At 45.3% G+C, this 17,269-nt stretch overlaps 1 protein-coding gene across 1 annotated transcript in view; it reads right to left on the bottom strand.

The window, feature by feature from the left end:
- Positions 1–630: 630 nt before the first annotated feature.
- The window catches only part of LOC135878502 (USP6 N-terminal-like protein), a 49,910-nt gene continuing 33,271 nt past the window's right edge, over positions 631–17,269 (bottom strand). The window contains exons 7-13 of the mRNA XM_065404188.1: positions 16,831–16,879; positions 14,207–14,327; positions 12,798–12,892; positions 9,281–9,346; positions 6,877–6,976; positions 4,358–4,510; positions 631–2,315 (exon numbers count right to left, since the gene is read on the bottom strand). Of these exons, the coding sequence (XP_065260260.1) occupies positions 631–2,315; positions 4,358–4,510; positions 6,877–6,976; positions 9,281–9,346; positions 12,798–12,892; positions 14,207–14,327; positions 16,831–16,879 (2,269 nt within the window). The remainder of the gene's footprint in view (positions 2,316–4,357; positions 4,511–6,876; positions 6,977–9,280; positions 9,347–12,797; positions 12,893–14,206; positions 14,328–16,830; positions 16,880–17,269) is intronic.

Here is a 17,269-nt window from a genome sequence, read left to right as displayed (position 1 = left end):
TGCATAGACTTTATGGAAAGCTGGCTTTCCTGGTAAGAATACTCAATAGCCTTGTTTGACGGACTGCTGGCTATTAGGACTTCGGAAAAATCTATTGCTGCAAAGGCCATTGGAAAAATGCTACTGGCCACATGGACCAAGTGCTCATTTGTAAAGAAGGCCCCTCTGTCTCCCCAAAGCTTCTCTATCTGTTTGTAAGAACGGCTCAAAACCCTCTGCATCATATCTATTCCCACTTTAATAGAAACTAAACTCTGGTTTATGAGACCAAGCTCTTGTGTTTATAAAAATGGGAGAAAAACAGTCAAAATATTTAGCACGTTAACCAGCTTTGCCTCTCTCTGCATGTGAGCAGGGGTGAAAGCACTTTGTGATTTGTCCACGGAAACCCCCCCCCCACGGACTTTTTAACTACCTCCTGGCACCAATACGTTGTCTATTGGCCACAGTACCAACTCCTGCATGCCTCCCCAAGCATTCGTACCAAACACAGCTCAGCACAGGATCATTTCCCGTCATCTCTATCCTGGGCTGTGTTGCCTTTTAGTTGCAAACCTTTATAAGGATGTCTCATGAATAGACAGGCAATGTAATTATATTGTTTGTTTCCCCTCCTTGCCCCTACCCCTGCTAAAATGTCACTGACTTGGACATTTGCATTGTGGAAGGGCAGCCTGGATAGAAACTGTTCTCTGAATGGGCTTTGGCAACCTTGGGTGGTATTTTTGGCTTTGGGGGTAGACAGGGACGTGGCTCTCTCAATGCATTTAATGACTTCTGCGCACACTGGTTGGCAGCCACAACCTCAAGTTCTGCCCCTCCGTCAGCTGCCGTCAAGGCTGCACCTACATGACGACTGCCCTCTTGCAAAGGCAATGCCATTTTTTTTTGGTTCAAGAAGTCCTGCTCGGTAGCATGAGCCACGTGAAGTGGGGTGGTGGTTTTAACTATTTTATAGGGGGTGGACTGCCCCTGTAAAGCCGGGGATGACAGGTGTCGGTCGTGCAGACCCTCTGCCAGCTGAACTGCCCCAGAGTCAAGCATAGATAAGATTGGCACACTGCCGCTGCCACCAGACAGCCTCTGACGAGGAAGTGAGTTGAAGGCTGGGTGGCCCAGTCCTACTGTCTGCTGTGCTGAGTCTATGCTCCCTTCTGAGTGCATCCCCAGATCTGCAATCTCACCCACAGATGCAGACTTGGGTACCGAGGATTTTAAATCTGGTTTGTTCTGTGGCACTGCACCGCTAAGTTTCTCGATACTGGGCACCTGCCCAGAAGAGTTATCCTCACTGTACTCCAACTCGGATATGTTGTCATACTGAGATACGTTAGAAGGCCGTCTACCATCCTGCAGAGGGAGAGAGAGAGTATCAAGGGCTTTCTCCATACACAAGACAGGCACTTGTACTTTCTCTGACAAGTCGCAAGGAGAAGCAAGGTTTTGTTCTGGTGCTGAGCGCGAGTCTGTACTGGGAGGCTGGTGCTGCTGCTCTGTCAGTAAATCCACCGGGAAGATGGTAGCACTCGTGTCTTCAGGACTCGAGACGTTTTGCACAGAAGTGTCTGAGGGTCTTTGTTCGGCAAGGGAAGGAAGAGACGGTGTTTGGTTTGGCAACTCCTGACCTGCTAATATATTATTGTGATTGACAGGCAGGTCTACTTGGGGGTTGTGGCTCTGGGTGGCAATGTCCCCTGCAGAGTTGTCCATGGCTGACCCTTCGGGTTGTGCTTGCTGAGGTGCCTGCAGCTGAGCTGTGTGGAGAATGGCCTGGTTTGTGTTGCCTACAGCAGGGGAGGGGCTATGTTCCTGCAGTTCCTCTTTACCACTTCCTGCACTGAGAGTCTGAGGACTCTCTTGTGAGACAGCCTCCCTGCTCACTGGTGGTGCATCCTGGCTCTCCGGGAGGGCCTGAACCTCATTCTCCTCTGGAGGAGACAGCTCCTGTGATGGGGTTTCACCAGCAACTTTCTTTGGTGACTCCACCTGATTTTCTTCTCCATGCTGGTTTTCCTCTTGGCATTGCTGGTGGCCTTTAAATGGATGCTGATGCACATCTGTTGCTGCTGCCGGCAAGGGAGGCCCATCCTGCAGCAGAGGAGGGAGCCTCTCGTTTATTGCCATGTTCGCGTTACCAATAGTTTCATTCAGATGAGCAGGGCTCTTGTTTGGAGAGGACAGCTTTGTAGCTCGGTCAGGGTCGAGGTCAGTGGCAGCCTTATTCTGGCCATTCGCTGCAATGCTGGGTTTCAGTGCCACGAGATTTAGAGAAAGCTCCAGCCCCAATGGTTTCTTAGGGAATTCTTCAGGTTTTGCTATAAGGAAAAAAAAAAAAAACCACATATTAAGCTCTCTTTCAAGGTGTGCTTTAACAAGGCCAGCAAGACAGGCCATTGGGAGGGATCTGAATCATGTCGAACAAACATCCGCCCTTCAAACGGAAAACAGAGGGGAACTGAGTGGCCCAAGGTCACAGAGCCGGTCAGTGGCAGAGTGGTAACAGAACACAGGTCTCCAGTGCCCTATCAGTCTGACCACCACAGTGCTTCCCCAGGAGTGAAAAGCCTGAGCGGTTGAGAGAAGAGATCTGAGCCAGAGGATTTCCACACCTCCAGGCTGATGGGTTTATTTTATTGTTATTGTTAGCACCTATTTTAACTTCAGTGATGAACCAGCTGGATAAAGGAGGCCTTTGTTAAAGATTCACATCTCCTTCCCCTTCACCTACAGTGGCAGAGCTCACAAAAGACACCCCCTGAGGTCTCCCAGAGGTCAGCCCCCAAAAGCAGGATGCACCAGACTTGACATTTCTGATACTGTTATGGTATAAACAAGCAAAGCAAAGCAGGTGGGCACTGGGAGTCAGGACTCCTGGGTTTTATTCATTGTGCAGCTCTGGGTAAGTCACTTAACCTCTTTGTCTCTGTTTAGCTGTAAAATGGACATACTTCGCTGTTCACAACTTTGTTGTGAGACTTCAGGCAAGACTGAATCTTTACACAGGGCAAGATGCATGGGTCAGCATGCATCTGCACCCGTCCAGAGGCAGCCAGGCAAAGGAATGGTGACCCATCACGGTGCCTTTCTTGGGTCTCCCTGTATTCCACAGAGAAATTCATGTGTGCTAGTTTCTTGTCAGGTGCTGCTACCTCCTCCCCCTGCCTACCTCTGTGTGTGTGTGGGGGGGGGGGGGGGGGAGGGAGAGAGAGCTCATCCCCTCCTCTATGCACACACCAGCAACCTGGGTAGCCTGTAAAGCAGAGCAGAGGGGAAGCTATCATATTCTCTTATTCCCCTGCACAAGCATGTATGGCAAGTGACAATCTCAACCTTAAGTTTTGCAATCTTTTCTCGGAGGAGCTCAAAGTTCTTTACTGATATCAATCAATGATCATGTTCAATAATTAATTCCCTCTTACCATATAAGAAAAGCATTTCCATGTGTGTTTTGTGTTGTCAGCTGATCAGGGTTTATTAGTCTGATTATACACAGTCCCAAACGGGAGTTCTGATAAAAGTTCAACTGGCTCCAAACCACCCTGATTTGAGGTTGCAGAACCTGGTTCCCCTTAGCCAATCTCTAGTTACAGCCTGACACAAGAGTTCCTCAAAACAGACTTAGAGAGAACTGCAGACTCTCAGTTCAGTGCAGTTATGCTGTATTCATGTACTTACCCAGGTGGGGTTTTGTAGGTTTCTAATGAGCGTTTCATTTATTTTTCAATAAGTGTTTCTACAGCAGGAGCCACAGCCAACTGAGGTTCCATCTCATGCATGATGAAGGATTTATGCTAAGGGGGCTCTATCTACCCACTCACCTGGAATACAATGCTACAACATAAAGAGGGCAATTACCATGGCAACGCCTGCACTATGTGAAACACAACATTGCCCCTCCCTGCCCTGTGAAGTGCCAGTGGCTGGGAAGTTCACACACCCAGAAAATCTGTGTAACCAAAACAACGCACGCAGACCACAGCTGCAACATCTGGCTCAATTCAAACGTGCAAAGACTCTGCAAATCAGAACAACAACAGAATACCCAGGAGGAGCAGAGTGATACAACTTGGGGTTAAAAAAAAAAATCACATTAATGACAAACGGCACATAGGGCCAGATTTTCAAAAGAGCTCAGCATGCCTGGTGCTGAGTTTTGCCGAAAAAATCCACGTATCTCCCTAGGAGCTGTTGGCCCAGAAGCTGTCTGGTCCCAGATTAAAATCCTGAAAAAATTGCATTGCTCTGGCCTTGAAAGATATGGTTAGTGCTGGCACCAAGGAGTTAATTTCAACTGCTTGGCCTACCCTGGGCTGCAGTAGAAAAATTGAAATTAATGCTGCTTTCATGCTCTGCCTACCTGGGGGCGGAAGGTCAAATTTCATTTTGCGCAATTCAGTCATGGACGTTTGCAATTGTTCAATAATAATATCATCTTCATAATGCAGAGAAGCAGAAATTCTCTCCTGCAGGAATTCCCGTAAGTCCTCCAGGGACATCTTCAGTAAGCGTTCTAGTGGACAGCAGAAAACACAGCAAAATGTGAGAACAACATGGTATCTCAATTAGAGAGAGAGAGAGAGAGAGAGTGTGTGTGTGCGCGCGTGTGCGAGAGAGAGAGAGAGAGATATCCAGACAGTGTTTCTACTGGATCAGCAGTTTTAACTCTATCAGTACAGGACATTTGTTTTACATTTAAGTTACAATGTGGGGCAGAAGAAACAATGCATGGCTTCCTTTTTCCATGTGTTTTTCTGCCTGGTATTTATGGTTCTCTCAAGTCGATCTCTAGTCCCAATCCTGCAAACATTTATGTTTGCATGTAACTTTACTCAGGTGAGTAGTTCTCATGGACTTCAATGGGATCACTGAATGAGTAAGATTATGCAGGTGCATAAAATGTTTCCAGGTTCAGGGCCTTGGTTCAGTGACAGAATGTGTCTGACTGTTCCTGAATGTTTCTTTTACACCTCTAGGGGGAGTAAAGCTGCATGTTACAGACACAACAGATTAATGGTGGATAGTGCAACCTGAGGTTGCTCAGCACAGACATTCAGAATTGGTGCTTCACACTCTTCCCGTATCTAATATATGATTTCACAGCCATCTGTGATGGAGAGCAGCCACTGCCATTAGCCACCTGTCCCACTGCATTGTTCATCAAGGCTTAATTTGTCCAGTCTTCCTCTCTTTTTCTTTACATACATTACTTCACATGCACAAACCAGTCCACATGGAGACTTAGTGCACAGCAAGCGGAGCTGTAAATCTACCCTGCGTGCCTGCCATGCACTAGCTGGCTGAGCGGACCCTGCTACTGCACACTAAAAAGTTCCACAGTGCACTTGGATCTACCGCTAAGATTTCTTTCTTGGTAAGACTTTTAAACAATTATAGGAAGTTTAGGATGGATGGAGATAAATAACACTCACCCACTTATAAATGCACCTATCCTGCTAATGTACTAATGGTATCCATGTGATGGATGGATGCATGGTTACCATGCACTTTTGACCATTACACCTGCACTCCGTCCACTAATCCATCTCTTCAGGCTTTATTCAAACATTCCAAACCTCAGAGCAGCTTCAAACCCCTGCATTTGTCCTGTTCCCTCTAAAAAAGATGCACTGGCCAAAGCCTTCAATGAGCAATATTCACTACTGCCCAGTGACAGGTTTAGGAGCTGACCTCTCTGTCCTGTGACTGGTATGGCTACAAAGGAGAGCCTTGTACCACTGGAAAGAGGAGATGCTGAGTTTTCCAATAAGACCAGCAGGGCCCCGAAGTCCTGAAATATCTAACTGTAAGGCAGTGACATTTTTATGTAAATAAAAGCAATTTCAGGTCATTTTTAGAAGTATTTTTACAAATACATTATTGTATTGCTCTCTCCTCTGAGCCTTGTTTAGTTGGACTAAGGAACATTACTTTGCAGAAGAAGAGATGCAAATAAAACAAAATAGTCCCACTAACATTTTTAAATGTGCTCTAAAACACTCTTAAAATAGTTTTTCTGTAAAGCATGTTATACATGTATACAATACAGTACATGGCGTCAGAAAGCGCATTTTGCAATGTTTACAGTTCTGTAGATTGGGCCCAGGATTGCAGCCTGGTGGGGGACTTTTTTTTTTTTTTTTTTTTTTAAGACTTTGGATGTTTCAGTGCAGGAACTGTGCCTTCTTTGGTGTATATACAGCACCTAACGCTAACAGAACCAAGCAATCAACCACAAAGCATTCATCTCCACTGCCAATGTGCGCTGAGCAAGGCAGGGCTCCTATAGGACATACTGCCCTGGTCCACTGAGGGGAATTTCCCAGTGGCTGATGGAAGTCCTGCAGCAGAGGATGCCCTGAGTAATCTCTCTTCTCTCCCTCAGTATACTGAGCAGGTGGGATTTGGCCCTTGGGGAGTAGATGTGAAAAGGCCAATGTGCGTTTTTTGAGGGCAAAGGCATAGTTCCCCTCTGGCGTTAAAGAGTCAAACATGGGACTGTGTGTAGTAATTTGCTTTCTCTGAAATCCGGGTGAGGCCTGAAACGGCACCAGTCTGTAATGCCCAGTAGGGGTTGCATGATATCACACATGTGTAAATGAAACGATACAGAGAAAAAAGCCAAACAGCCAACTGTGGGGCACCATCAGGCTAACTTCAGTCATGGTGTAAATGGACACAGCTTCAGGAGATGCATCCATTTTGGTCAGATCTGTATCATGGTCCAATTAAAGTAAAAGAAAAACTTTCAAACCAATGCTGGGCTTGTCTCTCCCTAAGCCCTTCCTGACTAAGGAGGTTAAATCTAAACCCCAGGCTCTAATGATAGGATCATCCCGGCTGAATGGGGAAGTCGAGCAAGTCTGCTGAGCTGCTTACTTTTGTGCAGCTTCAGGATGGTGTACGCCATAGCTGTCAGAACCCGTTCTCCTTCCAGGATGTAGATATCCCACAACCGCAAGGTGAGCGTGAAGGGAGTCTGTTTACAAAAAGAAGCAGGTTAGATGATGTGATGATTTGGGGAATCTGCCTGTAAAACGTATGGATTCTGGGTGAGATTATGAACCCTTTCCCTGTAAGTATCTATACTAATCTGCCAATTTCCTCTGAGGCTTGTTGGCTTCTCTCTGGGCTTTTGCCTTTATGCTGGATCGAAATTCTAAAGGCGGGTGACAAAAGGACTAACAAAAGAGGGTCACTGACTTAACATTACTTGACATGGAACAGCACTAAACAACAGACTGCCTCCCGACCAGGAGAAGGGATTTATCAGGGGAGAGCTCACCTAGCAACAAAGTTACTCATAACACACTGTGGTCCCCTATTGAGGCTGACCAGGGAGTCACCTGATGTAGGAGACAGGAAGGTGATAAAGGGCAGAAGCTGGTCTATTTGCTTGCTCTCTTTAGCCATTTTTCACCAGCTGAAGATGAGTGAAGTTGCTTTGGGGAGCTGGGTGAGGCAAAGCAGGGGAGATCCCACCTACATGAACACACAGTGTGAGCTAGAGCGAGAGGAAATGCATGTAGGATGTATTATTTTTGTATGGATCTGTGTATTTCTCATGCAATTTAGTAAAGAGCAACAGCACTGTAGAACTCTGTGCAGTGTGTGTTATATGCTACAACTACCATGGGGCCTGTGAGTTAAATTGTATCTCTGAAGGCTCACCCCTTCGGTGGGATTCTGGGAGCGGTTGCGTTTAAATGACAGGGGCAGTCTGAGGAGTCAGCACTGGTTCCGAGGGTTAGGCAGCGGGGCTGCCTGGTTGAAGCTCTCAGGGTTGTGTGGTGCTAGGCAGAGGGTCTGCACTCAAAGAGCATCAAGGGACCCCAAGACTGGGGCAGTGCTTGGAATCTGTTCAGACTTGAGGCTTAAAACACCAGGGGATCCAGATGCTGGATTCCCGTCCCAGCACTGTGGTGGTCTGCCAGCAAGGGGAATCGGACACGATCTGTAACAGATGGCATGGGTATTTTGCCCCAGGGCTATTCTAGCTGGATTGATCTGCTCAGGAACGAGTGTGCATAGAATGTGCCATAAACCTTCCCATTAACACCCCAACGTAGCACAGAGAGATGCTTTGTTTTCAGGACCGATTTAGGGTTATGCGTGTATTATGAGCTACAATTCTGGTTTTAAAACAATTGTTCACATGCTTGGCTGGCCAGAGAGTTGCAGTTAAGACAGATACAATGTTCCTTCTTTGGGACCGTAAGGTGAAAAAAAATCAATCTAAGCCAACTTGAAAATGGATTCCCTACCTTGAAAAAAGTCGTTACTATATTTAGTTTTGCAAGTATGTGAAAGCTTTGCTAGTTTCGAGGCTGGTCATGAGAATCAGCAGAACAGACCGTGGCCTGTTTAACTGGATGATCCTGGGCCTGTCTGTCTAGTACATTACGGCAGCTTTGCACTGCTTTGGTGGCACAAAGCTGCCCTCAAGCCAGCAGTGTGGGAATTCCACCAGTGTAGGGGAATCCTTTGTGGCACAGTCACTGAAGTGGCTCCTTTGCTGCTCCCTGCGGCTATGACCATAGAAGTGTGGTTGGAGAAAAGAAGTGGAGCAGGCTCCCTTGCACTCATTTGATTCCTGCCTGCTGGAATATCCTGTAGGGGCCATTGGCAGCTGCTCTATGCCAGCAGCCAGCCCAATTTAAACAGAAGTGGCTTGACTGTCAGAGGTGTTGAGCAACCTCATTTCCCAGTGAAGTCAGTGAGAACTGCAGGTGGCTTAACAACTTAGACAATTGGGCCATTTCTGTTGTGATATCTAATTATGGACTCATGAGCCTACATTTATTTGCTGAAGTTTAAAAATTTTGGCCACAGCAGTTAATTTAATTCAGAGTACATGAACTTTACATGACTATACTATACTGCCTTCAATCCAAAGATCTCAAAGTCCTTTACAAGTGTAATGAACTCACCCTACTGAGGTAGGTATTATCCTCTTTATAAAGCTGGGGAAACAGATGCTCAGTGAGGGTAAGTGATTTAGCAGATTTGTTGCAGAGCCAAGGAAAATAAAAATCTGACTCCCATGCCTATACTTTTGCCCTAAAACCATCTTTCCATCTATTATTCATGGTGTGACCGTCTGAGTGGCATGCAGTTATTTTAAGCCTATCTCCTGCCGGGTATATGCTTTATGAAAATATGCAAAATATCTTGGCCTCTAAAATATTCATAGAATCTTATTAGAAAAATATGTAAAAATTCCCAGATGCACTAGAGAAAATCAACTCTGGATCCAGATTGCTCTCCCAGGAACAGCCCTCACCCGGTCAATGAAGCACTGCAGGAACCACTTGGTTGTGTAAATCCCTGTTGTCATCTGCTCCTTGTCCTAGAATGAGACAGCAAGCAAAGAGATGTTTACTTCACTGGACCGGCTGCTGGAGCCTTGTGTAAATCTCATGTTTTTTTAATACTGATTTCTGGCCGAGGTCCTGGAAATGGTTTGTCAGGCTCTGGATGGGTCTATGAAGCGTCATCTCATCTGAAATGTGTCTCCTGTCCCTACTTAAATGACAGTAAGACCAACACAAACCCTTGCCTGAACCTGAGCCTCACTGTAGTTACATTTGTACCCCTGGTTTCAGCTGCTCCAGATATGCTTAGCCCCATACATGTGCCAACATGCCACAGAAAAGACATTTGTGCTAGAGGGTTTTCTGGCCCAATTTCCAGATAAGAGAGGTCTGCAAAAAAAAAGTTCAGGCAACAGAAACACAAGAGTCCGATTAATAACATTGTTTTTACACCTCTTCCATTCAAGGATCTCAAAGTGCTATGAGCAAAGGCTGAAGGAACTGGGTATGTTTAGTTTGGAAAAGAGAAGAGGGGGAACATGATAGCGGTCTTCTGATACTTGAAAGGCTGCCATTAAAAAAAAAAAAAAAATGTAGAAAAGTTGTTCTCTTTTGCCGCAGAGGGCAGGACAAGAGGCAATGGGTTCAAACTACAGCATAGCAGATTTAGATTAAATCTCCAGAAAAACTTCCTAACTGTAAGAACAGCAGGGCAATGGAACAGACGCCTTGGGAGGTTGTGGAAGCTCCTTCACTGGTGGTTTTCAAAAGGAGGCTGGATAGCCACCTGTCTTGGATGGTTTAGACACAACAAACCCTGCAGCTTGGCAGGGGGTTAGACTAGCTGACCCTTGAGGCCCCTTCTAAGCCTGTGGTTCTGTGATTCAAACAATCAAGCCTCACGATGCTCACCTGACATAGGCAAGAAGAGAAGCATCCTATAATAATTCTAGACATGCTTACAGACAAAATTGTTTGCTACACCACATTCACATAACAAGCTCCAAACAAGCCTTTACTTGCTGAGCTAAAGGAGACACTTAACTAGTTGTACTGGTGTCTGCAGGCACTAGGAGACAAGTTCCCACATGCTTGAGCAGGTTGGACACTATCTAGTAGAGGGCAATGGCACACAGACAGGTGTGTTCATGGCTATGTGAATTTTTGGATCCTTCTCTAAATGGGCCTTTTGGACATTTGCTATCACTAATTTCAAGCCTGCTCTCCTTCTGCTTCCCCCTCACTCTGGTGCTAGGTGAAAAATTGCAGTGTGCGCCTCACTGGAGGGATGATGTGCAACACATGCACCTGTATGAAAACAACAGGAGCACTGCTGTGGTATCAGAAAAGAGAAACTGAGGGAGGAGCACCAGAAACAAGGGGGGGGAGGGGGAACACCTCTAGAACTACCCCCCGTCAGCTGCACTCACCACCAGTCCAGCTGGGATTCTAGGGGTGCCAGCTACCGTCTCTTTTCCAGCAAACTCCTTTTTTGCCAAGCAAGAAACTCCCTGTATCCCTCCAGAGTCTCTTCAGCTTCCACCTCCACTCTGTTACCTTCACTTTCCAAACGGTTAGATATTATTTAACTGGACAGATCAGCCAGAAACAAGGATATAAATCTTACTACAGGGGGTACGTCTACACTTACCGGAGGGTCCGGCGGCAGGCAATCGATGTTCTGGGATCGATCCCGGAAGTGCTCGCCGTCAACGCCGGTACTCCAGCTCGGCGAGAGGAGTACGCGGCATCGACGGGGGAGCCTGCCTCCCGCGGTAAGTTCGGACTAAGGTACTTCGAATTCAGCTACGTTATTAACGTAGCTGAATTTGCGTACCTTAGTCCGAAGTGGGGGCTTAGTGGGGACCAGGCCTAAGGGTATGTCTACACTACCCGCTGGATTGATGGGTAGTGATCGATTTATTGGGGATCGATGTATCGCGTCTCGTCTAGATGCGATACATCGATCCCCGAATGCACTCCCCGTCAACTCCGGAACTCCACCAGGGCGAGAGGCGGAAGCGGAGTCGACGGGGGACCGGCGGCCGTCAATCCCACGCCGCGAGGACGCGAAGTAAGTCAATGTCAGTCGATCTAAGATACGCAACTTCAGCTACAAGAATAGCGTAGCTGAAGTTACATATCTTAGATCGATCCCCCCCCCCCCAAGTGTAGACCAGGCCTAAGTGCTCAAACATGAATTAGCTCAAGAAAGTTTATTAACAATAGCACCTGGTATGATCACATTAAGCAGGGGGGTGTATTGTCAAAGCACAGACATGGGCCCCTCTTCTAACAGCAAAGGACTGTACTTTTCCATACCCCATTTTGCAGAGGCATAGCATGCTCTCCATTCAGGAAAATATGGTTACTAGCTCGTGGAGTCACTCAAATGCAGGTATTTTTGTTCCTATTGGCTGGAATGCAGCGTTCCTTCTCCCGCCACCATCTCTCTCACAACAGCAGTAATTAAGTGAAAAACTAGCCCTACTCTGTTACATTTCTACCGCAGGGGTGGGCTCATCTGCAACACCAAGCAAAAGCTATTTCAGATGACGACAATATAAACAGCTTTTCCTGGAGATATTGCCACCATGCCCCGCTAGGAATGCAGGGGTTAAGCAAACCCAACTTATGCAAATCCGCACTTATGGAAAAAGTTAACTGTCCTCCACTGGCAGATGGAGACAGTTGTTTTTGTTTTTGGCGTAATGGTCAGGCATACTTTTCCAACTTATGCAAAATTCGAGTTACGCAAGGCGTTCCAGAACGGAACGCTTGTGTAAGTCGGGGAGCGTCTGTACCCAAAATATGAAACACATGCAGAAAAGGAGGAGTGAGTGTCACAAAATAGATGGCTAGTTGCTAGGTCTCAGTCCCATACTGCAGATGCTATTCCAGCCAACAAATGGCGTTGTACCATCTGCTGGAGACACAAACAGTTGGAGATGCTGAGCCAGCAAACTGAATAACACTGCATCAGTTCTAATGTGTCCCTTTGCTGGGAGGAAGGAAACGTCCCCATACAGCAGGACTGGCGTGGGAGAATGTTAAATGAAAACAAACGTGCAGCATGGAGCCAAACTGTAAGGGGAAAGCTCTGGGCTTTCCAGCATCTGTAATGCAAGAAGATGATAATACCCTCCAGGTTTTATGGCCAGCATGACATAGCAATGCCCGGTTAGTGCATGAAATAACTCCGTTCACACATGCCCTGGATAAATTTTCCTGCCTTTTCTAGGAAAGTCTCCAGATTTTAAAATCTCTCGCACAAATGCTGGTTGCCAGACACAAAACCTGAACTGTTCACTTCAGAAATATTTAGGAGACAAATGAGGCAGGTATTTAGCTAACTCTTCAGTGGCGGAAGCAGTTGTATGATTAGCTGTACATTAGGGTAGAGGTGTATTTAACAGAACAAGTTAACATTAAAGCAATTAATGTAAACATGACATGAGTATGGGAAGATGGTTGACAAAAAGATACCATGTGCTTCTTCAGCTTCGGAAATAGTTTGCTTAAAATCTGCTCATGATGGGCCTGAAATCTCTGCAGCTTTGGGAACCCGGGAATGAAAAACCCTTGAAAAGAAAAATACACAGAAGCAATTAGAGACAAACCTAAAAGTAATGACAGATGTAGACTGGGGGGCTGATTTTCCAAGATGCTGAACATCCACATCCCCCATTGACTTCAAGTGGAGCTGAGGATGCTCTACAAATCAGGCCTTAATGGCCTTTTGTCTTGCATGGCCTAGGTTCTACCCCTTTTATTTGGGCTGCGTCTAAAACTCTGCAACATACCCTACTCTGGCGTTCAATGCTGGTTCTTCTGAAACTGCTCCTCCACAGCAGACCAGTCAAACCTTAAGCACTCCATTACAATCTGGGCCTGATCCAGAGCCCACTGAAGCCAATGTAAAGGCTGCCATGGACTTTGGATCAGGTCCTTTATTTGCATGACAAGGTATGCTCAGCAGTACATCACCTCTCTGGGTCTAGAACAGACTTCAACAGTAGTAAACAGGTGCCATACAATGGGAGCACAACACGAGCTTATAATCACTATAATTTAGTGGCAGACACATTTTAACCCAGATGTTGAAGAAAACTATAATAAAGTTAGAGGGTAGTTCTATCTTCCGTGCATGCCCTCTGCTTCTTATATGCCAAGAACCTTTTTTTTTTTTTTAAGCAAAATATGTGGTGGTTTTATGACAGTATAAATAAAAGCAAGAAGCATCTGAGCAACACCTTTCAACGCTCCCTCACTATGATCTTCTGTAGCTATTAAATTACACAAACCACCCTTCTAATTAAAAAAAATCTCTGCACAGAGACTTAAAAAAACCCCACTTCTTCAGTTTAAAAATCAGAATAAAATGAAAGGAGCTTTACTGTGGTTGGTGTAAAATAGTACACCACATTTCCCAGAACACGTCTGGACAAATGCATTAGGGAATGTATTCTATAGTGTGTTTAAAGCAGCCCACTATGTATGGTTCCTACGGGTAAGTCTACACTAGACATTATTTTTAAACCTAGAGTTAACTGATTGTCATGAAATGTTTGTATGCTGGAACACACTAGCTTTTACAAATGTGTTAATTACCTTGCATCAAGAAAGTCCAGTGCAGATAAACCCCAAGTTTTTCAATTATAAACTAGTCAGCATGCAAGGGCCAAATCTGGCTCCATACTTCGATCATTTTATACATAATAAAGCCTTTAAACATGTTTCAGACAATCAGGGGACAAGAGCAGGAAGTGGGTGGAGTACACATCTGACTGCTGATTTCCTCTTGCTGACCAAAGAAGCAGCAGCATGAAGACTAATCAACCACCATGTGACGTCTACAGGAATGGTTGCAGTTCTGCTTTTCTGCTAAGGCTTACCATGCATTGCATGTCTCTGATTGGTCAGTAGTTGTGCCAGTGCCCAAAAGGCATCCTCTTCATTTAAATACATCAGCAGGATGGCAGCAATCTGACTCATCCCTTGGCAGTAGCTCACTTCCTGGAAGGGACAAGCAGCACATACATGTTTACATGACACTAATTCTTAAACATATTGGGCTGTGCACAGGTACACGTGACTTCCACCGTTTTCATTAGGCGAGTGCACAGCTTTGTTTAAAAACATCCAGATGTCAGTACTTTCAACAGGTAAGGATACCTGTCTCTCTAAAGATACACTCTCGGGCAGTGGTTTTCAATCTTTTTTCATTTGCAGATCCCTAAAAATTTTCAAATGGAGGTGAGGACCCCTTTGGAAATTCAACCTGTGGTTTGCAAACCCCTGCCATAGAAGTCTTAGACTGAAAACTAAGTGAACAGAATTCAACTATAAATGTTGCACATGCTTGGCACAGCATTTGATGCAGCGTGAGAAAGGGCGCTAAACTGTGGGCTTCTATGGGAACGACAACACTTCTGGGTTTTGACCTGCAGGTGGGAGTATTCACATATGTTTGTTTGACCAGACAAACGGAATGCCTTTTCTGGCATCTGAAACTTTATTTTCACAAGTCACCTTTTGCGGACTCCTTTAGACACCATATGCGGATCCCCAGGACTACAGGTTGAAAGCCACTGCTCTAGGGATAGGATTTTCAAAAGCAACCTGAGTGATCCAGGAGAACAAATCCCACTGACTTTCAATGGGGCTTGTGCACCTCAGTCACTTAGATGCTTCTGAAAATCCCACCTGTGCATTCCCTTCCCACTGTTCAAGGGCTGTTTTTACTCTGTTTATTCTCAGATTCACAGCTCCCAGAGGATACTGCATTATGCTTCTACTGTTCAACTAAGCCAGCCCCATGGACTTGAACATCAGCTGCTATTCAGTCTCTGGCTCTGTCCATACTGTGGTTAAACTCATGATTGCAGCAGCTACATCTAAGAATGACTGGGAAGAGGCCAAGGACTAACAGCCAGTGACTTTCAATAGGACTTAGATGCCTAACTGCTACTTGGGCCTTTGAAAAAATCTCTCCCTCAAGTCTATCATTTAATTGCTAGATAGCTCCTTGTGAACTTCTACGCCAGATCTCTATTAGATCAAACAGTCAATCATTTAGGACACCACTTGATATCAGTGGATTCTGCACCAAGTCCTTAGTGTCAGCTTAACATCTATGGAGACTGAAATCCCCTATTCATCCATAGCCCAGGTTCCACAGCAAGTAAAGCAGCAGCAGTTTCCCCATGCCTCCTCTAGCTTAGACCTGGAAAGTCTACCTTGAGAGGTGAGAGGGTAGATCAGGCTCCATGGTATCTTTGCTGAGAAAACTATCCAGGCTGCCAATTATGTGTGGGAGAGAGATGGACACTTGCCTTTGGGAACTGAACGGAGAGAGTGCTAAGTTCATTTCACATAGGCCTCTGCACATCATCAAATGTTACAACTTCCAGTCACTAGCTGCCTGAATTGGCACCAGTGACCTAGAGATGAAAGAAAGTTTAGTTGGGATGAATTTGATGCATTTTAGTGTCCAAGGACAATCCATGTTGTCACTACAGAAATTCCCACTACATAAGTAGGCTTATACTTGGTTTACAAAACTCTGCTTTGCTATCCCAGGGCTGGTCCCAGAAAATGAAAACCCTACTGTACTCTACTGTATCTTTATGAGCAGAGAGTGCTCTTTGTGCCAAATTGCCTGATGGGTCTGTAACACGGGGATATACCCACTAGTTCAATGCCTCGAATCTCATTTTTTATGCTGTGGGAGCTAAGGAAACGTGAACCTGAACTACAAAAATTCAGTCACAAATAATGTTACAGCTATTTCAGGAAATACTGTATAGGATGATAAACAGTGTATTGCTCAGATGCTATTTGGGGTTCCCTTCAACATGCTAGTCCTAAAAATACAAAGGGAAATTCAGCAGTCCCCTAAGTATGCTTGGGGTAGGGGAATGACATATTGTTTTTTGTCTACAAGTCCACTATGCCAATCTAGATCTTCTGGGTTAACTGTCCTCCACTGGCAGATGGAGACAGTTAATTTCTGTAGTTCATTTACACATACTGTCCTCTAAACCCGTCAGCTGAAAATGATTAACACACTGTAAGAAGTTACGGTCTTCAACCATGAGGATACCACTAAACACAGGGATAGAAATCACGAGAAAAAACAGATAGATACTCTCTTTGGACAGTAGGCCAGACTTCCAGGATAATTGTTCAGGGGAAGAAAAAAAAAAAAAGATTTCGGTAAAGGGCAGTTTATCTTCCTGTTTTAAGCTCCATCCCAAGCAAACCTTCAGGATATCACAGGCAGTTGGAATTATGCATGGGAATAAAACAGCTGTTTGAAGAACCCACGACCTACTGTATATGTGGCTTCTGAAGATAACTAACTTGGTTTTCCTCCATGTTTACTGTCAAAGATGCACCATTGGAGCTCTGTATACAATCATCTGGTCTTCCAATTAAACACTTGATGGAAGATGAACTGTGCAAGTCAAGAAAGAGGTCAACTCAGGAGTGCTCACTTTTAGCTGGATCTACTTACTGTGTTGTAAACAGAGTATGCTGAAAGGACATGGAACAACGCTTGCTGCCTAGGTAGAAAGAGAGGACATTAAGATTTGATAGTCTGAGGAGCTAATCTTGCACTTCAACAAGTATTTCACAAAAAGCAAAGGTGCATTTTACCGTAGCTTCTGCAAGTTCCTCTGCTGAAACAATGCAAAACTCAGAGAATTACACCAGGTACACATTACACCTCTTATGGTAACAGGGCTTGCCTCTCTTTCCCCAATGGAGGAATACCACCAGAACAACGAAACAGGGCTAAACTATGCCATCAAACCAACAGCTCTATTAAGAAGACATGCACAAATATATAGTCTTCAGCACCCTCCTATCCATTTTTTTAAGCAGTCCAGTTAGGCTATAAAACTCAGAAAAATACTACCATCTTGATTTATTATGAGATATTTCCTCTCACA

This window comes from Emys orbicularis, chromosome 4 (assembly GCF_028017835.1).
Source record: "Emys orbicularis isolate rEmyOrb1 chromosome 4, rEmyOrb1.hap1, whole genome shotgun sequence".
Taxonomy (NCBI): Eukaryota; Metazoa; Chordata; order Testudines; family Emydidae; genus Emys; species Emys orbicularis.
Note: the sequence above shows the minus strand (reverse complement) of the source record. Positions and strands in the feature narration are given on the sequence as shown.